The sequence below is a fragment of the Humulus lupulus genome, chromosome X, assembly GCF_963169125.1.
Source record: "Humulus lupulus chromosome X, drHumLupu1.1, whole genome shotgun sequence".
Classification (NCBI taxonomy): Eukaryota; Viridiplantae; Streptophyta; class Magnoliopsida; order Rosales; family Cannabaceae; genus Humulus; species Humulus lupulus.
Window position 1 is genome coordinate 23628558 of NC_084802.1, and position 26595 is coordinate 23655152.

At 37.2% G+C, this 26595-nt stretch overlaps 1 protein-coding gene across 1 annotated transcript; it reads right to left on the minus strand.

The window, feature by feature from the left end:
• Positions 1 to 802: 802 nt before the first annotated feature.
• On the minus strand, positions 803 to 3096 carry LOC133804096 (pentatricopeptide repeat-containing protein At1g71460, chloroplastic). Its single transcript, XM_062242248.1, has one exon. The coding sequence runs from the start codon at positions 2987 to 2989 to the stop codon at positions 959 to 961; it is 2031 nt and encodes a 676-aa protein (XP_062098232.1). The 5' UTR covers positions 2990 to 3096; the 3' UTR covers positions 803 to 958.
• Positions 3097 to 26595: the final 23499 nt, after the last annotated feature.

The following is a 26595-nucleotide window of genomic DNA, read 5'->3' on the forward strand; positions in this document are numbered from 1 at the left end:
CAGTGAGTTGTTTTCAATTTATTTTTTAGTTATTTTTCCTAAGACGATACTTTTGTAATTATAAAACTTTGAAAATCGTATTTTTTTTAAAACTTAAGTACGTATTTAAAAAAAAATTAGAAACAGTAAAAAAAATGTATTTAAGAAAAAACCCCTTTAACAAACCCTAAGACTTTCAAATCTAACCATGTCTAAAGTCTTTGTGAAAATGTCAGTAATGTATTTTCCAGTCTCAGCATACTCTAAGATTAAATGCTTCAAGACACCATAGGATATGACATATTACTTGGTGTAATTTACTAATGGGTTCCACATAATTTATTTAAATTAAAATATATAGGATCCAATATTTATTTGCACTAGAATACTATAAGACACCATGGGATATGACATATTACTTGGTGTAATTTATTAATGGGTTCCACATAATTTATTTAAATTAAAATATATAAGATCCAATATTTATTTGCAAAGGGTGTTGCTAAGCATTTCACTGTATTTATTCATAAATTGTATATATATAATGTATTAGTGTATAATCTATAAGATTAATTGAATCGATTTGAATTAAATTATTTATAATGTGATTCACCAACAATCTCACTAATTGAATTAGCTCGGTCAAGTCAATAACATATTTCTTTAATGTAGATTCTTGCTAAGCTTGTTGAGAGGTTAATTCAGTTTCATATTTTAGATTCCACTACAGTTGACAGTGGAGATGGTTTTGTGTTATAGTTGAGAAATTCATGCGTAATTTACAAGTATTGTCAGCATTTTATCATAACATGCCAAATGAAGGTTAAAAGATTAGTAACAAGTAACTATAAATACAATTATGACAAAAGACATTATGACCACCAAATCAGTATGAATTACAAGAGATCTATACACTTGGGCATTAGAAGCTACTTGATGAATCTTTGCTTGTAAAGAAAGAAGGCTCTTATAATGCCTTCTATTCTGATAAAGAAGAACTCAATTGGATAAATCTTTGAGCCTCCTCAGTGCGACCAAAACGTGTAAGAAGTCCAATCATTAAAGAATAATGCTCTTCAAGAGCCTTGATTTCATATTTACGAGTCATTAAGTTGAAAATCCGGCAAGCATCATCAACAAATCCAGCATCTTCACAGATAGAAAGAACCACTTGGAAAGTGAAATGGTTTGGAGTGAAACCTTTGGCTCTCATCAAATCAAACAGACCAACAGCTTCCTTGTACAAACCATTATATCTATAGGCCTCTATAACTGCAGTCCAAGTCATTGAACCCTTAACCCGGATTGTGTCGAAGACCAAATCTGCATAACTAATTACTCCACAAATCCCATACATTTTCACAATTTCTGCACAAACAAAATGAACTGACTCGAAATTTTTCTTCAGAACTTGGGCATGAATCTCCTTCCCAAGCTTCAAGTTTTTCAGTTCACCACAAATACTTAGCATCCTTCCTATTGCTACAGAATCCGGTCTGTGTTTGGATAGCAGCATTGATCTAATCACTCCAAGTGCCTTATCTAGACGATGGTTTTCGACATATGAATCGATCATGGCTGTCCATAAGATCACATTTCTCTTCTCCATACCATCAAACAATCTTGCAGAATAGTCCAAGACACCACACCGCGAATACATCATCATTAAGGAAGACACTATAGATATATTAGGCATGAAACAATTTTTGACGGCATAAGCATGAATCTCTTTACCTCGGTTCAAAGCTCTCAACTCTGTGCAAACCGGAACTATAGTGGAAACTGTTACAACATCAGGCTTGCTTCCTTCCTGCTGCATCCAAACAACTGATCTCAATGCCTGCTCGAGTCTCCCATTCGCAACATAACCCGACATCAAAGCAGTCCAACAAATAGCATTCCTCTCCTTTGAGAGGTAGAAAATCCGTCTTCCATTTTCCATGTCCCCACACTTGCAGTACATATCAATCAAGGCAGACTGAATGAATATTTGCTTTGAATAACTCTTTGTCTTCAGAACATAAGCATGAGCTTCCCTGCCGAGTTTCAAGGCCGAAATATCACCTATTGCAGGAAGAATAATGGTCAATATGACCGAGTTTGGCCTTAAACCTTCCTCCACCATCCATCTCAAACACTCCAACGCTTGCCATTGCAGCCTATTGTGCGTAAAACCAGAAATCATGGCTCCCCAGACAACAATGTCTCTTTCAACAATTTCTTCGAACACTTTGATTGCAAGCTTAATCTTGCCACATTTAAAGTACATATCAATCAAACTCGTCCGCAGCATTTCACTACCAATAAAACCATTCTTAATCAAAAGGCTGTGAGTTTTCAAACCTTGCAAAAGCGCCGTCGAACCCGCAAAGCTCTTGATGGCATTAGAGAAAGTATAAACATTCAACTCAACCCCCAACTCCCGCATGTCAAAATAAGTACGCAGAGCATCCCGATATCTCCTCCCACCCGAGACCACAGCGCCTCTGAGTAATGCATTCCAAGGGTAAACGCTCCTGCTAGGACTTTCATCGAAAAGTTTGTGGGCATCTTCGGCCGAACCACAAGCCGTATACATATTAATCAACTTAGTACGCAAGAACTCGTTTTTCTCGAGCCCATTGATCCGAATAAACGTATGGATCTGTTTACCGTGGTCCAGAGACTTTGTACGGACGCAAGCGGTGATAAGGGCAGCGAAGGTGGTGGGGTTGACGGGAATGCCTTCGTGGTTGAGGTAGTCCAAGATGGTGATAGCCTGGGGGAGCTTGTTTTGCCTTGCGAAATTCTGAATGTCTTTGTAAACGAAAAGTGGGTTCTTGTTGTGAAGTGGTAAGGACTCCGGAAATGCGTCCTTCTCGGTGAAAATCGGCGGCGTTTTGGGTTTCCTCCGGCGCTTCGGCGGCGGTGGTTGCTGCCTCGGGGCTCTCCGAAACGACGACGTTTTAGGAGGGTTTGGCGGGAAAGGTTGAAAGTGAAGGGATATGGTTGAAGAGGTTATAGATTTCATGGTGTGGATAGAGCATGAAAGCTTAATTGGGCAGCAAAAACTGAGTGCAGAATGGTGGTGGCTCAGTCAGTCTCAATCTCAGTAGCTGTGTGAGGTTGTGACTTCTTAGGAAGAAGATTGCTGATTTTTTATTTTTTTTATTATTATTATTACGAAATAAAATATATTTTTATGAATAATAATGTGTAATTGTAAGTAGATTAGTATAATTTGAATTAATTTCTTAACGATCCTATTTGTGTTTTTTTTTTCTTTCAAAAACAATTCTCATGTTATTCATATGTTTTATATTTTACAAATATTATAAACTAGAAAATATAATCGTATTTCGCACAGTCTTTTGTAATAATTAAAAAAAAATAATTTAAGATTGTATAGTTGAGATTTTTTTTTATCCTACTCATACAACATGTTTCTTACATTAACACATAATTACGTCTTGACCATAGATTTTTAATAATGATATTCATTATATAGCAAATGTTTATTATAAATTTTCGAAAAATTATGAATAATAAGAGTTATTTTGACTGATTACCCATTTGGATCATTTATATTTAAAAATTTACTTTAAGACCTTGTATTTTGTCAAAATGTTAAAAATAGTAATAGAAATATCGATTATTTGAACACTATATATTAATCGATTACCTATTTTGACACTTTATTTTTAAAAATTACCTTTGGACCATATATTTATTCACAAATTTAAAAATTCTTTATAAAAAGCAAATTATATAAATATATTTTCTGTAAGGATTCATATCATTTTGAATTTTGTATTTTAGTCTATTACCTGTTTGGGCCCTTTTAAAAATTAACTTGCGAATCTCGTGTTTTGTCAAAAAGTTATAAAAATGAATAAATAGATATAATATTTGAACCACATATATTTTTGTCGATAGTCCGTTTAGACCCTTTATTATTAAAAACTAACTTTATGATTACATGTTTTATCAAAAGTTAAAAATAAAAATAGATAGGTTATTAGTATTATTATTATCTATAGATATTTTTAATTCACATATATTATAATTATTATTAAAATAAAAAATAAAAAATAAATAGAGATTTTTCCTTGATTAATTAATAGCCATAAATTACAAATGTAGAATAAAAAATGAGAAAAAATGGCGTTTATTATTATAATTTATAAATGTTGTAAACATATATTTTTAATAAAACTATTTATGTTTAAATAAAAAGCATAAATACTTGTACGCCCTAAATATCCACGGGTTATTAGCGAGCTGCGAAATGGCATAATTATATCAGCCACGTGGAAGACACCTACCCGGAGCTTCTGTTACAAGGTCCTACCCCTTTAGCTCGAGGTAACCGAAGGTTTAGTGAGATTACTAAGGCGTCAGATCAACAGTGGGCACCACGGGCTGAGACCACCTCAAGCTCGGGGTACGAGCTCGAGTTGGCACCTCTGACCTTTTATAAAGTCAACCACGCAATGTAAACGTGCATATATCAGACATCACGTGTATACTCCATTCCTGAATTCTCGGACACGCAGCCTAAACGTGCGTGTTCAAGCACCCACGACTGGGTTGGGCCATGCGGCCCATTATCCCCCTTACCTATTGATTAGACCACACTTCATTGTCAGGTTTTAGGAATTAATCATGAATGTCACAGAAGTGACATGATGGGTAAGAAGGTCACGGGATGACCTTCCTTGCCAACTCCCAGGTGCCCTCTCCCTATAAATATGGAGATGCTGGGAGTTGCAAAGGGTTGGCTTCTATTTTGTAAAGAAATACCCTGTAAGGAATATCAGAGAGATGTCAATAATATTGGCTGGTGGACTAGAAGGATTTTAACCTTTAAACCACCTAAAAAATGATTCGTGTTATCATTTTACTTTGAGATCATTCATCTATTACGATTCATTATTTAGCACTAATCCCTCTCCTTATTCTTATAATTATCTATTGTTGAAGAACTGCGTCAACAGCTTGGTGCTTTCATTAAGAGCTGTTAGATTGGTGCTATCCCAAATACCCAACCATGGTAATCACTCGCTCAAGACATGGTAACAAGGCGGACCAACGTGATGGGCAGGAGGCCCATCATGCCGCCATGTCCGATGATCAGAACCCCGAGGTTCAGCAGCGGCCGGGCAAGCAGCCAATAGGCCAAGATGACACTGGAAGTTCGGCTCCCCGGCCGCCCAATCCGAACCAAGATTTCTACACGGCGATAGAAATGGAAAATGCTCAGTTGAGGAGTCAGCTAGCGAAAGCTAACCAGCAGATTCAAGAGGTTTTGGCCCGACTACCCCCTCTTACAACCGACGCCAACATCGGAAAGAGACAAGGCGAGACTCATAAGTCCCGCAGGGGTAATCGGTCAAGGCCCAGTCGGTCGGTCAGACCCCCAACATCAAATTCTACTCCCACGTCGCACCACTGGGAGACCACTTTTGAGGAACTTCCTAGGGTCGAGCAGTAGTACAGCCGATCGGTCCGGACCTCAACTCCCAGCTCACTTTCGCCCTCGAGTGCACCCAGGAGGCCTCGAGGAGGCTCGCGAAGGAGATCCGGGGAGGGCTCGCAACGACAGCCCGCCCCGGCCAGCCGTCCTGCACCCCGCTCGGACCGCCAAGCACAGGACGCGGAGGGTGGTAGAGCGGAGCGGCCGCGACCTAACTTGATCCGTCCTGACGGGACTAAGATCGCATCCCTGGTCAGACATCCTCCTTCACCAATAAGTTACCCGTCTCCTCCCCGTCCAGTCCGAGACATCCCGGCTCATGGGAGCAGTACGAGAGATTCTCCTTCCGCCGGACCTTCCCATCGTAGTCGGGCGCCCAGAGAAGTCCCGGATCCTCATCCCCAGCGGCGGGCCCCGAGCTTCTCAAATGGAAGCTACTGGACCGGGAGCCGTCGAAGTGACATCTCCGGCGGAGACCTTTGCCAACGCTTGAGCTCGGCGCAAAGTCCTTAGGCCGCCCCAAGGGGCGACCTCCGAGATCGCCTAAACTCTCAAAGAGGAGACCCAGTTGGAAACAGCAACCGCGCTCACCAAAGGTAAGACCTGTCCGAAGTACGTGACAGCGGGAACGTCCCATATAACCTATCTCAAGATAGGAGGGACAATAACCCGCCAAAAACGTACAATGGATCCGGAGCTGTTGAACAGCCCCGGAACAACCAAGGAAGTCAGGACAAAACCCTTGAGAGTCTGGCTCAGATGGAGGAGCTGATGAGGAAGCTCCTATCAAAAAAACAAAAAGATGAGTATGATTCAAGGACGAACTTGAGCTCTTCGCCCCCAGCATAGCAGCAACGGCGTATCCACATGGTTTCCGTATGCCTCACTTGTCCAAATTCAACGGAGATGGAGACCCATCTGTTGGACCCAAAACGGGATATGTTTTAATATTTAAACTCGCAAGTGCACGAATCGTTTCGGAATATAATGTTCATGTAAGTACGAGGTCGAACCCATGGGAGTTGACTAACATCAAAAGAAACTATTTCAAACAAAGCAATAATATTCTAACCTAGTTCCAAATATTTGATGAGATTTTGTTTTAGAAAAATAAAAGACAAGTAATAAAAAGATTTATAGAAAAATGGTTTTCAAATGAGATATGTAAAATAAGATTATTAAGATGTTAGAATCCACAAAATGCAAGTTCAATGGTATTTATAAGTATATTGATTCCCAAATTTAGATATAGTTGAAATAAATCACACTATATTTTTTTTCAAGATACATTTTCTATTCAAGCACAAGTTACTTTAAAAAATGTAGGATTTTTCTTCACTTATAAAATATATAATTTCTAAGCATTAGTTGTGTTACAACCTAATGAAACTACAAGAAATCAAAGAGATTATGTTTAGGCAAAATATGATACTTATACTCTAAGAATTAGATGTGAACAATTTAATGAAAAACATTTAATCAAAGAATATCATATTTTTGCATAATGAAGAACTAAGTGTAATATGCTTTAACAATCAATAATAGATGAAAAATGCATATCTTTGATAAAAAAAAATCCATAAACAATGTTGTACAAATGGGAAATCAACATACAACAAAAAAATACTATCTAGTTACATTTTGCTTCATCATCATCTTAATAACATTTGAAAAATATTAGAAGCTCATAACTAGATAAAAATTACAAAATAACATACTTGACATGCTCTTCAAAAGATGAAAATGGTAAAGAAAAGAGAGAAAAATATGTGTAGAAGATGATGAAAAGATGAAGAAGAAGAGCTCCCCAAATGGTCTTACAAGACTCTATTTATAGGCAAAATGTGGAGATTAAATTAATCAAATTAAAATAAATAAATTGATTAATTTAATTATGTTGGGAAGTGGTAGGATAAATAGAGTAAGTGTAAGAGTATTGGAAAGATGAAATGTTTGGTTGGGTAAAAGATTAGTGAAAAGCTAGGGTAAAAATAAATTAGGAATGTTTATTTAGATAAGAAAAATAGGGAAGAGTGAATTGGTATTTGAGTGAAAAAATATTGGGAATAAAAATGTGAGTTTTGGCCTTTTTGGTGGCTATGTGATGAGATGTTTTGGGCTGGGCAAGAGGAGGCAATCAGACTATCCACACTTATGCTCTAACTGGGCAAGAATTAAACAACAATGCATATCTTCGATTGGGCCTGGAGGGATGAAATGGGCCACGGCTGCTGAATGGAATGGGAGGCAGCTTGGTGATGATATATGCTGAAGTGGTGATGATATATGCTGAAGGAGCTGGGAGGATGCAAACGGCATTGATGAAGGCAATGGCAAGTGCACGACTGGGCTTGATGAGGAGCTGAAAGAGGCAGGCGTGGGCCTTGGACTGCTGGTGGGCCTTGGAGCTTGGGCCTTTAGCTTTTCAGAAATACCATTTTTTCCTTTCTTTTCCTTGTAAATGTCACATTTTCCTTACTTCTTCAAGCACAAAAATACAACATATTACCTAACAAAATTATCATAAACTAAATCATAATAAAATATTTTCAATTATAAAATAAATTAATTTAATTATTTGAAAATATTAATTATAACTTAATTTATATTTAACATTTAAATTCAATAATACAACATTTTTTTACCCCAAACTAAACAACAATTATTTAAATAATTAGCTACAATATTTTACAACAAAACAACTATAAAAACACACAAAAATCTATAAAATTAACATAAACCTAATAAATTCAAAATTACTTAAAAACTTAATATATCAATTAAAAACTCAAGAATTAAGCAACAATTAGCACATAAAAAGTGGTAAAATAACTCTATTTTGTAGAGTTATCACACCCCCAAACTTAATATTTTGCTAGTCCTCGAGCAAAAGAAAAATTAAAAACACACACTTTTTTTTTATTTGGTGATATCAAAAATGTCCTCAAAGATTGCATATTGAAAATAATTTATAAAAAATATGAATCAAAATTAACCTTATGTAATTAATTCCATAGTCAATCTTGCTTTGAAAATATATTTTAAATTAGAAGTCCAAGACTATTTATCAAGTTAGTATGTGAATTTTGGAAAAATTGTTGTAATAAAGTATTTATTTCACATATTATGATGAATGATTTTTTTCAAAATTTCATTTTTTAAGAAAAATTGACCCAAGAATTAAACACAAAACTTAAAAAAAAAAATTCATATATTTTTTAAACTAAAATCAAAATCAATCAATGGTATTATCAAAGGAAAAACGAATATCACCAAAAGGGTTTTTTTTTCCATTATTATTATTATTATTTTGATGGATAATAAAGTATAAAAGCACAAAACTATATAAATATAAATTACTAGAAAGATAATATTGAACATATATAAATATATTTTTTTTTTAATTTTTTTTATAATTAATATATAAAATAGATATTCTACCATCTAGTTTTTTTGTTTTTTTTAAAAGAAATTCTACCATTTTCAAACACATGAAAGAAATAACCATATAAACCCACTACCCCCAAACTTAATTTATGCATTGTCCTCAATGTATCAAAATACATATATAAATTGAAGCGTGAAAAAGTTTAGAGTTTAGAATGGTCGTACCTCATCATGGAGCATTGTCAAGAGTGTAACAAAAAGGAAACAAAAATCAAAACAAGAAGTTAACCTAAAACATAAATAAAACACACAACAAAAGTGAAATATAAAATGAAACATAAAAATATGGGTTGCCTCCCACAAAGCGCTTTAGTTTATAGTCTTTAGCTCGACTAAATTTTTTCTTTTAACCTACACCCAATCGATGGTGTAAAATTTCATTAATAGAGTGAGTTATAACTTTGATGCAAATGCCATAAATAATAACTAATAACATCACACCTATAAGAAAATTAGAAATATGCAATTTTAATGGAATATCAATAAAATAAGAAAATTGCATGTCTATATTAGGCTCATTTTCATTTTGAGTAAATATAAAAATTTGTTTATTTGTGGGCTCTTGAAATATAATTATATCTTTTTCATTTTCCTTATGAGCCTCGAAAATTATCTCATCCAACTCTTTGGTTTTATTAGGGGGTTGGATGCATATTACAAGTTTTTCAACAACTTCATTCTCCTTTTCATTTTCAATTTGACTATTTGGATTGGGAATGGTTGGTTGGGATGAACTTGTTTTTCCGACTCTATAATAGTTGCAAGGTGTCCTACTATTGTCTCAATTTTTGAGATTGACTGAGATTGGGCTAGTAAGATTTGGTAGGTTGATTGCATGAACTGTTGTAGGGTATCCTCTAAAGATAGGCTCGTTTCTTGTTGAATGGGATATGATAGGTCGAATTGGGCATGACTCCATGAAAAATTTGGATTATAGGTGGGGGCAAATGGGATATCTAAGGATTCACCATAATCATGCATGTCATTAGTTTCTCCATAATTTAAATTTGATTGCACATAATAGTTGTACTCAGAATTCCAACTATAATTAAAATGATTCATATGAAAAAAACTAAATGACAAACTAATTTTTTTTTTTAAGATGACAATTAAGGTAAAAAGAAAAATTAAATTAAATTAAGAGAACAATGTTAAGATATTAAACAATTACATGATAATATGATTAAAAAAAACAAAGAAAAATAAGATAAAATTAAGTAAGTTTATCAAAAATTAAACAAAGTAGGGAGGCATAGCATGCCATCAACCATAACAAAATTAAGGTAAAAATTAGGAGGCACAAGTGCCATCAACTAAATGATCAACAAAAAAATAAAAAATAAAAATAAAAGCAAGGAGGCACTAATGCCATCAACCAACACTAATAATGATAATGATAATAATAATAAAACTTAGGAGGCACTAGTGCCATCAACTAAGATAATAAAAAATAAATAAATAAAAGCTAGGAGGCACTAATGCCATCAACTAGATGAGATAAATTGTTCAAGTATGTAGGAGGCACAAATGCACTCAACTAATAAGTAAGTAGGAGGCACTAAATGCCATCAACTACCAAGAAATGTATATAATATAATATATAACAATATTGATAAATGTATGTATAACTTTTTTTTTTCTTTTTCAATTTTTACTTTTTTTTTCGATTTTTTTTTTATAGATATATATATTTCTTTATTTTTTTTTGTTTTTAAGATAATAGTGCAAATAAAAATAAAATAACTAGTAGAAGAATGTTACTTACCTTGTAGAAAGATCGTTTCTTTCTTGCAACTCCCCGGCAACGGCGCCAAAAACTTGTTGGACCCAAAACGGGAAATGTTTTAATATTTAAACTCGCAAGTGCACGAATCATTTCGGAATATAATGTTCATGTAAGTACGAGGTCGAACCCATGTGAGTTGACTAACATCAAAAGAAACTATTTCAAACAAAGCAATAATATTCTAACCTAGTTCCAAATATTTGATGAGATTTTGTTTTAGAAAAATAAAAGACAAGTAATAAAAAGATTTATAGAAAAATGGTTTTCAAATGAGATATGTAAAATAAGATTATTAAGATGTTAGAATCCACAAAATGCAAGTTCAATGGTATTTATAAGTATATTGATTCCCAAATTTAGATATAGTTGAAATAAATCACACTATATTTTTTTTCAAGATACATTTTCTATTCAAGCACAAGTTACTTTAAAAAATGTAGGATTTTTCTTCACTTATAAAATATATAATTTCTAAGCATTAGTTGTGTTACAACCTAATGAAACTACAAGAAATCAAAGAGATTATGTTTAGGCAAAATATGATACTTATGCTCTAAGAATTAGATGTGAACAATTTAATGAAAAACATTTAATCAAAGAATATCATATTTTTGCATAATGAAGAACTAAGTGTAATATGCTTTAACAATCAATAATAGATGAAAAATGCATATCTTTGATAAAAAAAAATCCATAAACAATGTTGTACAAATGGGAAATTAACATACAACAAAAAAATACTATCTAGTTACATTTTGCTTCATCATCATCTTAATAACCTTTGAAAAATATTAGAAGCTCATAACTAGATAAAAATTACAAAATAGCATACTTGACATGCTCTTCAAAAGATGAAAATGGTAAAGAAAAGAGAGAAAAATATGTGTAGAAGATGAAAGATGAAGAAGAGCTCCTCAAATGGTCTTACAAGACTCTATTTATAGGCAAAATGTGGAGATTAAATTAATCAAATTAAAATAAATAAATTGATTAATTTAATTGTGTTGGGAAGTGGTAGGATAAATAGAGTAAGTATAAAAGTATTGGAAAGATGAAATGTTTGGTTGGGTAAAATATTAGTGAAAAGCTAGGGTAAAAAATAAATTAGGAATGTTTATTTAGGTAAGAAAAATAGGAAAGAGTGAATTTATATTTGAGTGAAAAATATTGGGAAAGAAAAATATGATTTTTGGCATTTTGGTCTTTTTGTGGCTGTTTGGCAAGGTTGACTTGGGCCTTGGCATTTGGGCTGCTTTGGATTGTTGGTGCAACACGCTGGCTAAGGCTTGGGGTATATGCTTGCTGAAGGCTTCATTGATGTTGAGGCAGGGAGTTGAACGTGGCTGGTGGAGTGCTGAATGTGGGCTTATATGCTGAGGAAACTAGACAGGTGGCGGCATTGTTGAAGGAGCTGAATGGAGGTGCACGGCTGCTGGAGGTTGATGTTAGGAAGGAGAAGGTGGGCCTAGGAGATGGGCCTGGCGTGAAGGAGCTGCCTTTGGTGGAATGGTGCTCAACGTGGTGGCTGTAGCTGGAGGCAATTGGGCTTCACGTGATGGGCCTTGGGCCTTGTGGCTGAAAGTTTTCAAAAATGCTAACTTTCCTATATTTTCTCCCAAAAATACCACTTTTCTCTCATTTTTCATTGTTTTTCAAGAGCATAAATTCCCTACAAAATAAATATAAAATAAATCATAATACAATATTTTCAATTATAAAATAAATCAATTTACTTATTTGAAAATATTAATTATAACTTAATTATATTTTACATTTAAGTTCAATAATACAACATTTTTTTACCACTAACTTAACAATAATAATTCAAATAATTAACTACAACATTTTACAACAAAATAATTATAAAAACACACAAAATTATATACAATCATGATAGGACTACTACATTCAAAATTACTTAAAAACTTAATAAATCAATTAAAAACTCAAAAACTAAGTAACAATTAACACATAAAAAGTGGTAAAATAACTCTATTTTGTAGAGTTATCACACCCCCAAACTTAATATTTTGCTAGTCCTCGAGCAAAATAAAAATTAAAAACACACTTTTTATTTTTATTTTGGTGATATCAAAAATGTCCTCAAAGATTGCACATTGAAAATAATTTATAAAAAATATGAATCAAAATTAATCTTATGTAATTAATACCATAGTCAATCTTGCTTTGAAAATATATTTTAAATTAGAAGTCCAAAACTATTTATCAAGTTATTATGTGAATTTTGGAAAAATTGTTGTAATAAAGTATTTATTTCACATATTATGATGAATGATTTTTTTCAAAATTTCATTTTTTAAGCAAAATTGACCCAAGAATTAAACACAAAGCTTAAAAAAAAATTCATATATTTTTAAACTAAAATCAAACTCAATCAAGGGTATTATCAAAGGAAAAACGAATATCACCAAAAGGGTTTTTTTTTCTTTTTTTTTTTTGATAAAAAATAAAGTATAAAAGCACAAAACTATATAAATATAAATTACTAAAAAGATAATATTAAACATATATAAATATTTTTTTTTTTGTTTTTTTAAAATTGTTTTTTATAATTAATATATAAAATAGATACTCTACCATCCAATTTTTTTTGTTTTTTGTTTTTTTTTTAAATTCTACCATTTTCAAATTAATCAAAAAAATTCTACCATTTTCAAATACATGAAAGAAGTAACCATATAAACCCACTTCCCCCAAACTTAATTTATGCATTGTCCTCAATGTATCAAAATACAAATATAAATTGAAGCGTGAAAGGCAGAAAAAAAAAATATATCCACGGGTTATTAGCGAGCTGAGAAAGGGCATAATTATATCAGCCACGTGGAAGACACCTACCCGGAGCTTCTGTTACAAGGTCCTACCCCTTTAGCTCGAGGTAACCGAAGGTTTAGTGAGATTACTAAGGTGTCAGATCAACAATGGGCACCACGGGCTGAGACCACCTCAAGCTCGGGGTACGAGCTCGAGTTGGCACCTCTGACCTTTTATAAAGTCAACCACGCAATGTAAACGTGCATATATCAGACATCACGTGTGTACTCCATTCCTGAATTCTCGGACACGCAGCCTAAACGTGCGTGTTCAAGCACCCACGACTAGGTTGGGCCATGCTGCCCATTATCCCCATTACCTATTAATTAGACCACACTTCATTGTCAGGTTTTAGGAATTAATCATGAATGTCACAGAAGTGATATGATGGGTAAGAAGGTCACGGGATGACCTTCCTTGCCAACTCCCAGGTGCCCTCTCCCTATAAATATGGAGACCCTGGGAGTTGCAAAGGGTTGGCTTCTATTTTGTAAAGAAATACACTGTAAGGAATATCATAGAGATATAAATAATATTGGCTGGTAAACTAAAATGATTTTTACCTTTGAACCACCTAAAAAATTATTCGTGTTATCATTTTACTTTGAGATCATTCATCTATCATGGTTCATTATTTAGCACTAATCCCTCTCCTTATTTTTATAATTATCTGTTGCCGAAGAACCGCGTCAACAATACTAATTTAAACTAATGTGTAACTAAATTACTTTTTTTTTTTAAAAGTAAACGTGTTAATGTGGATTGTGTAATGTTTTTTTTTTAAAAGACAAAAAAGAAAGAAATTACGTTTTTCTTTTTTTAAAAAGAAAAAAAAAAGACTTTAGGTGTACTGAGATAAAGACTCATGTTATTATATTATATATAATATGAGATATTTATATATAATATTATTAATTTAAATAAATAATTTGTAAATATCTTATTTAAATTTAAACTAATATGCAACTATAATTCATAAAATGAATAAAAAAATTAATTTAAAGGAGATAATAGAAAAAATTGTATTGAAGAGTTTTTAGAGTGCCACATCATCTCCTAAATATCTCATTTATATATATAGATATGTACGCCCTGAAAATCGACACAAACCTTTTTAGGCAGCTCGGGTACGGCTGGCTAGCAAAAGGCTATAATCGATGTTCCACGTGTTCACTTTTCATCTGGGGGAATTTAGCATGATTCCCTAGACAAATAGCTCGAGCTGATGAGTTCAAAGCAACATACTGCCTAGAACCATTTGTGGAGTATAGCCTCAAAAGGCACTAGCTCGCGGTATGCCAGAGGACTGACGTACCCCAAGATCTTTATAAAGTTGACCACGCAATATAAACGTGTGCAAACAGACATCACATGTCTGTTTACTCCCGAATTCCCAGATACGCAATATAAACGTGCATGATCAGACATCACACGCCTGATTTAGGTCATGCGATCCATGATCCATTTTACCTAATGATTAGACCACACTTCAATATAAAATGTAAATGTTAATCATTAGTGTCACAGAGATGATGTGAGGGATCACGGGATGACCCCAACACCTACCCAGGGATCATTCTCCTATAAATACCAAGACCTCGGATGGAAAAAGGGTTGGTTTTTTCTCTGTGTAATGCAAATATTCTGAGACATACAGTAATAATATTGACTCGTGGACTAGGGGGATTTTAACATCTGAACCATGTAAAAAGGAACGAGTGTTCTTAATATATCATTCTAAGGAGCTTGAAGAGTGGTTATTCTCCTTACGGTTTACCTTTAAGCACTAGTTTATTCTATCTAATTTTCGTAATACACTGTTTGTGAAAAACCGCGTCAACAGTTTGGTGCTTTCATTGAGAGCTGCGAATTAGTGCCATTGAAAAAGATTCAGGAAAAAGTTCATCATGGTGGTCACTCATTCAAGGCACGGTAACGAAACAGATCAACATGGTGGGCAGGAGGCTCACCATACCACTGTTTCTGACGAACAAGGCCCGGAGATCCAACAACGATCGAGAAAACAACCGATGGGCCACGACGACATCGAAAGTTTAGCACCTCTACCGCCGAATCCAAACCTGGATTACTTGATTGCGATAGAGATGGAGAACATGTAGTTGAGGATCCATCTAGCCAAGGAAAATAAGCAAATCTAGGAAGTCTTGGCTCAGCTACCCCCTCTTGCAACCGACGTTAACGTCAGAAAGAAGCGAGGCAGGACTCGTAAGTCTCACTGGGATAGTCGACCCAGGCCAAGTCAATCGGTTAGAACCTCAACTCCAAGTTCTACTCCCGTGTCACCCAATCACCAAGAAACCCCGTTTGGTGGCTTTCCTAGGGATCACCAACGAGTCAGTCGGTCGGTCAGAACCTCGACTCTGAGTTCAACGCCACCATCAAATTCCCATGGCAACCCACGCAAACGGTCAAGGACAAACTTGCAAAGACGGCGTGTCTCGACCGACTTCCCTATACCGCGATTAGATCGCCATGCACAGGGAACCAGAAATGGTGGAGCAGAGCAACCGCGGGCTAGTTTGATCCGACCTAATGGAACAAGAATTGCTTCACCAATCAGACACCCTCCGTCGCCAATTAGGCATCCGTCCCCACCTTTTTCTGCTCGAGACGTCCCTGTCTATGGAAACAGCAGGAGAAGTCCTCCTCCCGCTGCCCCTGCTCATGTCCCGCGAGCATGCGGGAATGCTCCAGATCCTCATCCTCGACCGCAAGCTCTGAGCTTCTCTAATGGAAGTTATTGGACGGAGGATCGTCGAAGTGGTAGGACCAACGCAGATCTGAGGAATCAACTGAGTTCAGCTCAAAACCCTCGGGTTGACCCACATACCAATCTGCGAGATCGCCTAAACTCACAAAGGACCAATCCGCCTTGCGATGGAGTCAACGACACTCACCACGAGGGAAGTCCTTCTGAAGTACGCAACAACGGGAATGCCCCACCAAACCAAGCTCGAACTTGGAGGGACAATAACCCGTCAAATGCGTATGGCCAAATGGGAGCTGTTGAACAACCCCAGGGACCTACCAGAGGTTGGTCAACAGAATGTTCGCTGATCAAATTGGAAAAAACATGGAAGTGTATGTTGATGATATGCTAGTCAAGTCAGGACTGCCGATAACCATGTCTCTGATCTGAAGGAATGTTTTGGAATTCTAAGGAAGTATAATATGAGGCTAAACCCCCAAAAATGTACTTTCGGAGTGGCGTCGGGAAAATTCATGGGATTCATAGTCAACACTAGGGGGATAGAGGCGAACTTGGACAAAATCAGATCACTGCTAGAGATTCCTTCGCCCAGGATGCATAAAGATGTCCAGAGTCTGGTAGGAAGGGTGGCGGCCCTCAATTGGTTTATTTCTAAATCCACCGATAAGTGTTTGCCATTCTACAACCTGCTTCGGGGGAACAAAAAGTTCGAGTGGACTGAGGAGTGCGAGCAGGCTTTCATCGACCTGAAGACACATTTGGCCGAGCCACCGGTGTTATCTAAACCAATGGCAAGAGAGCCCCTTTTTCTCTATTTAGTCGTGACCGAAAATGCGGCCATCGCCGTGTTGGTCCGGGAGGAAGACCGAACTCAAAAGCCAGTATATTATATAAGTAAAAGACTTCTCGGAGAAGAATCTCGGTATCCTCTAATGGAAAAGATGGCGTTCTACCTTATTACGGCTTCCAGGAAGCTTAGGCCATATTTCCAATCCTATTCGATCCACGTCATGACCGATCAACCTTTAAGGCAGGTGCTGCAGAAACCTGAGACATCGGGACGTTTGTTGAAATGGGCGGTCAAACTCAGCTAGTTTGAGATACTGTATATACCTTGAACTACGATAAATAGCCAAGCCTTGGCTAATTTCATGGCTGAATGCACTGGATTCCAGGAAGAGACCTTGAGAGAACCAGTGCGGGAATTATGGAGAATCTTCGTAGACAAATCATGTAATGAGAATGGGTCCGAAGCTATGATCATCCTAATATCCCCAGAAAGGCATCGTTTCCACTCCGCACTGCGGTTCGGGTTCGTGGCATCCAACAATGAAGCCGAATACGAAGTCCTATTGGCCAGGCTTAGAGTGGCGAAGGAGTTGAAGGCCAGGGCCGTCCACTGCTGCAGCGATTCCCAACTCTTGGTAAACCAAGTGTCTGGGGAATATCAAGCACGAGGTACCCAAATGGAGGCTTACCTGGCCAAGTTCAAGAAGGAGCTATCAGGGTTTGAGTATAGCCTAGTCGAGCAGATCCTTTGCAAGCAGAATGCCAACGCCGACACTCTGGCTAGACTCGCTACCTCCAAAGAAGCCGAGACTCTAAGCATAGTACCAGTGGAATTCTTAGAAAGTATGAGCGTGGTAGAAAGTGCGATGGAGGTCTAGATGATCTATATCAGACTGACCTGGATGACTCCCATAATAGAGTATCTTACGACAGGAAAATTGCCTAGTGAGAGGAAAGACGCGAGGAGTGTACTATATCAAGCTCCAAGGTACACAATCATAGACGGGACGCTATACCGACGTGGCCACTCCTTACCTCTACTACGGTGTGTTCTGCCAGAGGAAGCCGAAACTATTTTGCAGGAGGTGCATGAAGGCTTCTGTGGGGATCATGCTGGGGGGCAAAACCTGGCCTTGAAAATATTACGACAGGGGTATTTTTGGCCCACGTTATCAAAGGACTCCATCTCCTTTGTCCAAAAGTGTGATAAGTGCCAGCGGTTTGCCACCATTGCCCGAGCTCCTCCAGTCGAGCTAAAAATGATATCATCCCCCTGCCCATTCGCGATATGGGGAATCGATTTAATTGGAGCCTTGCCCACGGGGAAGGGAGGAGTTCGCTATGCAGTAGTGGCCATCGATTATTTTACAAAATGGGCGGAGGCGGAGCCCCTAGCTACAATCACCACAAAAAGAGTCCTCGACTTCATGGTCAAGAATATTGTTTGCCGATTCAGATTGCCAAGAAAGATTGTATTAGACAATGGGACGCAGTTCAATAGCGATCTCTTCACCGAATTTTGTGAAAGACATGACGTAATCAAAAGCTTATCCTCGGTGGCCTACCCGCTGGCCAACGGGCAGGTCGAGGTTGTGAATCAAACCCTCAAAGGAAACCTTAAGAAGAGGTTGGACAAGGCCAAGGGAGTATGGCCCGAGTAGCTCCCGCAGGTGCTGTGGGCTTACCGGACCTCCCACCGAACTTCCACGGGGCATACCCCTTTCTCCTTAACTTTCAGAAGTGAGGTCGTCCTCCCTGTTGAAACAAAGGTAGTCACACATAGGCTCTAGACCTTTAGCCCGGAGCGGAACGACTAACTACTCAGCGCGTCCCTCGACCTAATTGATGAAAAACGAGAAGATTCACAACTACGGCTCGCGCATTATCAACAAAAAATCACTCGTTATTTTAATTCAAAGGTCAAAAAGCGTGTCTTTGGTTTAGGAGACCTGGTACTCCGAAGGGTATTTTTAGCAGGCAAAGACCCCAAAGTTGGTGCCTTAGGCCCGAGTTGGGAAGGGCCCTATCAAATAGTGGAAATCATGCAGGAAGGTACTTTTAAATTGGCCCGACTTAGTGGAGAAACGGTACCACGGACCTGGAATGCTATGCATTTGAAAAGGTATTATTAGTGATCAAACATTTTAGAAATATATAAAAAAAAAATGTTTATGGTATATTTGTATTTTTGTACGGTTTCATCTGCATGTTAGTTCAAAGTAACCCAGAAATTCCACTTCCTGATTACTTAGGGGGCAGACAACCCGAGGACCAGGTTCCGAAACTTAGAAGTTGGTTAAATTGATTAACCAGTGTTTTTCTAAAAAAATGCGAGGTGTCAATCAAACTAACGCGAACTAAGTTTTTAATTAAATATCCTGCACACTACCAGGTTCTGAAACTTAGAAGTTGGTTAAATTGATTAACCAGTATTTTTCTAAAAAACGCGAGGTGTCAATAAAACTAACGCAAACTAAGTTTTAATTAAATATCCTAGACATGACCAGGTTCCGAAACTTAGAAGTTGGTTAAATTGATTAACCAGTGTTTTTCTAAAAAAAACACGATGTGTCAATAAAACTAACACGAACTAAGTTTTTAATTAAATATCATAGACACGACCAGGTTCGGAAACTTAGAAGTTGGTTAAATTGATTAACCAGTGTTTTTTCTAAAAAACGCGAGGTGTCAATAAAACTAATGCGAACTAAGTTTTAATTAAATATTCTGGACACGACCAGGTTCCGAATCTTAGAAGTTGGTTAAATTGATTAACCAGTATTTTTCTAAAAAACGCGAGGTGTCAATAAAACTAATGCGAACTAAGTTTTTAATTAAATATCCTGGACACGACCAAGTTCCAAAACTTAGAAGTTGGTTAAATTGATTAACTAGTGTTTTTCTAAAAAACGCGAGGTGTCAATAAAACTAACGCGAACTAAGTTTTTAATTAAATATCCTGGACACAACCAGGTTCCAAAACTTAGAAGTTGGTTAAATTTATTAACAATGTTTTTTTCTAAAGAAAAAAAGCGAAGTATCGATAAAACTAACGCGAACTAAGTTTTAATTAAATATCCTGGACACGACCAGGTTCCGAAACTTAGAAGTTGGTTAAATTGATTAACCAGTATTTTTCTAAAAAACGCGAGGTGTCAATAAAACTAACGCGAACTAAGTTTTTAATTAAATATCCTGGACACAACCAGGTTCCAAAACTTAGAAGTTGGTTAAATTGATTAACAATGTTTTTTTTCTAAAGAAAAAAAGCGAAGTATCGATAAAACTAAAGCAAACTGGGTTTTTATTTAAAAAAAAACCCCGGATACAACCGGATCCAGGGCCTGATACTTAATAGGTAAGATATAAATAGTCTTTTTTGGTTACGACCAGGAATATTGATCTCAACCTAAGGACCATTTCCTAAGGCTCTAAACGTGCACATCATAAGGCATGAGAAAGAGATCAAGGAATAAATAAAACTTAGATAACTGAAAATAATATATATAAATTGTCTCGAGGAGAATAACCTTGTGCTTAACGTTCACAAAAGAAAAATATACAACACAAAAAGGGCAAATAAAATCTAAGACCCTCCAGGCCGCTCTGAGGACGTCACCTCCTCGATCTCCTGCTCGCCAGCAACAGAGGCCTCCTCGGTCTCAGACTGCAGCTCTTGTTGTAGCCGACCCTTGAAATTCTCGAGGTAGTGCCCCCACACTTCGGAGGCCATGAAGGAAAAGTTGTCGTCCTGATTGAAGGCCCAGTAGTGGTACCACATGCTCTCCATGGAGGATGTCGATGCCTTCTTCTCCTTCTGAATAGCCGCCTTGACCTCCAGCTGTTTGGCCTTGGCCCCCTCGAGCTCGGACTGAAGGGTTGCCGATGCAGCCTTTGCTGCTTGCTCGCCTCCTTGAGCCGTGGTTAAGGCAGCCTTTGCCGCCTATTCACCCGCTTGGGCCGCTGCCAAAGCAACCTTGGCACTTTGTTCGCTCTGTTGAGAGGCGGCGAGAGCAGCTTGGGCCGCAGTCAGGGCGGCCTAAGCAGTCTGGAGCTCGGCCTTGAGTTCATCATTCCTGGCCCTGTCCCGAGATATGCTGTGATGTTGAGCCAAGACCACCTGCAAAAAGAAAAGAAACAGTTAGGCACATACCAGGGAAAAATAATAAAAGTCAAGTCAGGAAGAATGCTTATTGTGAGGTTCATCCCCAGGGCAGATTCCATGACGTTCTCTAGGCTCCTCTCCTCGATCACCCTCAAGTCATTGGACTTGGCCTTATAGAAATGCTCTACCACGTAGTTCATTGTCTCGTAGACAGTCCCCCGAAAAGTGTTTAGAATTTGCTCCAGATCCTGGGCGTTGACGGGGATGCGAACAGTGGCGGCAGGGACTACTGGAGCTAGGGGACCAATCGGTGCTACCTGGTCCCGAGCAGGAGCCGGGGGAAAGCAATGAGGAGGTGTAGCCGGACCCCTCTTCTCTGGAACTGCGGTAGGCAGAGCTCCCGAGCCCGAGCCTTTCCCCTTAGCCAAGATTTGGAAGCAATCACAGCCGAGGGGGCGTTTTCTTTGAAGTGGGCCGAAGTTTCTTGACAAGGGGACCCTCACTGGATCTCCCTTCCTGGAACATCGAGCGAATGTCAGGTTCCCCTCGTTGTGCCATCTCCTCACCTGAAAAAGAATGGGAAATGTGCTAAGTATGCATATACGTTCATCAGTTTACCAATAAAATATGTACAAAGTAACAAAAATCCTACCCTCCGAACTAGAGGAGGAGTCTATTTCCACGACCTCCGGCCTCGGAACTGCTATAGGGGAAGGAGAGTCTATGTCAACCACTTCTTGGATTAGGGGAGGTTCCGGGTCAGGCACTACCTCAGGATTGGACTCCTCCACGTATTGTCTAAGTCCTGGAGCAACTATACCCTCGAGAAGGGAGGGCCACGACCTAAGGTTAGTCCCATACTCCTCAAAGAAGGCCGACCTAAAAGACAAGGTGTTGTCTACTACTACGGTACCCTTGGGACAGCCCATGTCATGACGTATTACTAATTGATCTATGCACTGGAGCAAGGTTATATTACGGTCAGGGTCATTTTCGTGACGATGTACGAGCTGGTTTTGTGTTAAACCTAACTAGCCTAAGGTCTGCAACAACCCTGTCTAGGTACCGAAAAGGGTATGGGTTACCTTAGCCGGAGGGACCAAATGTTGCCCTCGATTGAGCTCGTTCCACATCAGGTTCCCAAGCGATCTCAGGAGCTCACCTCTTTCGCACAAGTGGCACCTCGAGCTCATCTTCCTGCTCGTCGCCACCATTGACCGCAGCGTCTCCCTTAGGGATGGGCGCTAGCTCGCGAGCTACTGTGTAAGTAGCCCGCGTCCTCCTCAAGGCCAGAGTCTGGCCTGCGGAGATTCACTTACACGCCAACATCGTGTCATCAGACACGAGCTGGCGGTAGTCCTTCTCCCTGGGCGGAAGCCCCACCAGGGTATCATATTGACCACCAAGGGTTTTTGATTTGGCCATTGCAAAAATGGTTGCACGATGATGCTCCAATCAGTATACACGCGAAAAATCTAAGAATAAAAAATAATAATAATTTCGCGAGCTGAGAATATAAAGGAAACTTACGAGGACGATTGAAGTAATGCTATTCGCAATTGCGAAACTCATTCGACATAAAGAACTGATCTTTGAAGTCATTAGGATGGCTGGGCAGTTCGATGATTGCAGGTGAATTCAGGAAGCGAGCCAGATAGTAGAACCCGTCGCCTCATCCCCGTTGATCCGGGCTGGCCTTGAGGTAGAAGAAATAAAGGATATCCGCAGGGGTGAGGACCTCCCACATCTGCTTCAGGAAGAGATACCTCAGCCCGTCCAGTAGACGATAGGAGTTCGGGGGAAGTTGAAATGGTGTCAACCTCACATAATTGAGGAAGTCCGTGAAGTACTGGTCGAGGGGGAGAAAGGCCCCGGCCTTTACGTGTTCATCACTCATGGCCGCGAAATCGTCCTGGAGTGGTGCACAGCTCCGCTCACCCTCGTAGGGAGGTCGGGCGATGAGAGCCCCCGTCCCAGCCTCGATGTTATGGGACAGCAGGATCTTGTTGACCCTTCCTTAGGTCGTTATCTTGGAGACAATCCTTTCGACCTCGAAAAAGGCGTCAGGAGCGACTGCGACCTCCTTCTCCACAATGGGGCCAAACTCAGGCAGGGGGAATTAGGGATGACCTCCTTTCCCTTGCGAGATTGCTGGGATGACGAGCTAGCTACGTTCTTCTTGGATGCACCTTTCTTGGGTGCCATCATCTCGCCTATCGAATAAGAACGACAGAGTTTTTAGTGGACGACGTAAAAAAAAATTTGAACAGGAGAAATAACAAAGGCCAGGGGTCCTAACACGCGAGCTGAAGTAATCTCAGCCCGCAGTATGATGCCACACGCTGCCGTGGACACACGCCTAGGTTTACAATAGACCCCTGATATTCAGGGATCCGTGTGTCAGCAAAATCAGGCCATTACTTGCCTTGGGGAAAGGGTTTTAAAGAAAAACCGACTAAGAAACGTGACCCCTAAGCTACCCAAATTTATACCCTTAAAAACCTCTTGTCTTCCATATCCTGAATGGGTATTTCCTAAACTTACCCAGAAATTACCTAGTTATGAACATCACAATCCTAGATATGTTTTAGGATCTACTCAATACGCCTAAAATTGAAACCTATGCACCAAAGTTATTTAGGAATAGCCTACTGTTGGTGACTATAAAGTGCAGATTCACATGACAAAGAAAAAGGAAGAAAATTGAAACACACAAAAAATAGGAAACTTACAGTATGTTCTTCAAACGAAAGATGCAAGCAAAGTAGAAGAAGGGCTCCTGGGGAAATCCTTGATGACTAGGTTTCTGAGGGTTTTTTGTGACGAGATTATGGGGATTTCTGGGATTTTTCGAAGCTCAAAAGAGAGAAAATGAAGAAATATTTCGAATGAAAGGTGATGAGTACTGAAAATTGCCAGCCCTATTTATACGTAAAAGGCATAAGGAAACGAGGACCGTCCGATCAAGCTAATGCGAGATACGAGGATCATGATTCGAAAGATGAAACGGCGGCAAAAAGGTGGCCAGGCCATTTAATACAATCCTCGAAACCCAAATAGACGCCAATCACGGCGTTCCACGTGTTCAGTACTCAAATGATGGGCAGGGCCTGGATAAACGCAATGGAAGTTTAAAAGTCTCTGTCGTGAAAGTCAGAAGTGACATCATAAAACACGAGCAGGGACTTGGGGGGCAAATGTACGTACCTTTTTAGGCAGCTAGTGTACGGCTGGCTAGCAAAAGGCTATAATCGATGTTCCACGTGTTCACTTTTCATCCGGGGGAATTTAGCACGGTTCCTTAGACAAATAGCTTGAGCTGATGAGTTCAAAGTAACATACTGCCTGGAACCATTTGTGGAGTATAGCATCAAAAGGCACGAGCTGACGTTACGCTAGCTCGTGGTACGCCAGAGGACTGACGTACCCCAGGATCTTTATAAAGTTGACCATGCAATATAAACGTGCATAAACAGACATCACGTGTTTGTTTACTCTTGAATTCCCGGATACGCAATATAAAGGTGCATGATCAGACATCACACGCCTGATTTAGACCATGCGATCCATGATTCATTTTACCTAATGATTAGACCACACTTCAATATAAAATGTAAATGTTAATCATTAGTGTCACAGAGATGATGTAAGGGATCAAGAGATCACGGGATGACCCCAACACCTACCCAGGGATCATTCTCCTATAAATACCAAGACCTTGGATGGAAAAGGGGTTGGTTTTTTTATCTATGTAATGCAAATATTCCGAGACATACAGTAATAATATTGACTCGTGGACTAAGGGGATTTTAACCTCCGAACTACGTAAAAAAGAACGAGTGTTCTTACTATATCATTCTAAGTAGCTTGAAGAGTGATTATTCTCCTTACGGTTTACCCTTAAGCACTAGTTTATTCTAGCTAATTTTCGTAATACACTGTTAGCAAAAAACCACGTCAACAAGATATATAGAAATTCATATTGATGTTAATAAATAAATATATAATAATAATAATATAATTATTATAAAATTGTTATTAACAAATATCTTATTTAAAATTAAAAAAGAAGTAAAATAAAAGAATATAAAAAAATGAGAAAAAATATATAATACTTTGGAGAAATTTTAAAGTGTCACATCGTATAAACTAAATATTATTATACTTATACAGTTATAAAACATAGAAAGAAAAATAGATATTATGGTTAAATAATATAGATAATATATAATGAGAAAAATCAAAATATATAATATTACATAGATGTTATTTTTGTTGTAGTTTAGTTAAATAATATAAATATTTATACATATAATTATTAATATATTTTTATAAATAAATATCTTATTCAATAATTAATGTCTTACAGTTTAGTTAAATTGTTAAATAATGTAGATATTAATTAAAGATTTATATTTTGATTATACGGTTTTTTAAAAAATTAGATTAATGGAAATAGATAATTACTTAATTATAAAACTCAATAAGAAAATAGATATTATAGTTAAATAAGTTATACGATTATTAATTCAATATATGAATTAATTAAATGTCAATATATATGATAATTTATTATTATAAAATTAGTTATGACTAAATATTTTAATTAAATATAAATAAAAGTATTTTCAATTTGAAATATCAAAATAAATAAATATAGAATAAATTTTTTTGAAGATAAATGCTATGATTAATTTATTATTATAATTATTATAAAATTAGTTTTTAATAAATTTTATAATTATGATTAATTTATTATTATAATTATAAATAAATCAAGATATTTTAAATTTTATTTTTGAAATATCAAAATAATTAATAGATAATAGTGAATATAAAATCGTTAATATGATTAATTGAAATAGATATTTACTTAGTTATAAAATACAAATTCAATCAATGAAAACACAAAACAATACTTAGAATTATATTATTACCTACCTCCAACGCTGATTAATACGATCTTTATGAGTAGAAGAGTTACAAATCCCAATGATATTACAATTCTTACTATTAGATTTATGTACAACAATAAAAATGACAAAATATACTAAGATGATGATGAAATTGATGGAAAAGGCACTAAAAGCACTTGACTTTTCTCTTATCTCTACGTGTATGTGTGTATATATATATATTTATTTTTTCATAGTTAGTAAACTTTTATACAGAATCTTTTCAAGGAGAAAAAAATACAACCAGAAGAAGAAGTAAATAAAAAAAAAAGGCTTTGAGTTGATGTTATATGATCATATCTTAAAGTGTTGCATTACTAAAATTAAATCAAATCATTCACGGAGATTTAACTTAAGAAGATTCCTCAAAAGCCTTAAGGAGGTTGAGTAGAATTTGTTATTTAGACAGAATAAAATATAACGTTGAGAATTTCTTTTATGATCCTCTGCATCGTAGATAAATAGAGTTATTCAGACATTTCTGACATCAAAAATTTATTATGAAGCTTTATA

What these genes read in the sequence shown, in the direction of transcription:
- LOC133804096 (XM_062242248.1), bottom strand. Translation starts at nt 2,989, where the DNA reads ATGAAATCTATAACCTCTTCAACCATATCCCTTCACTTTCAACCTTTC.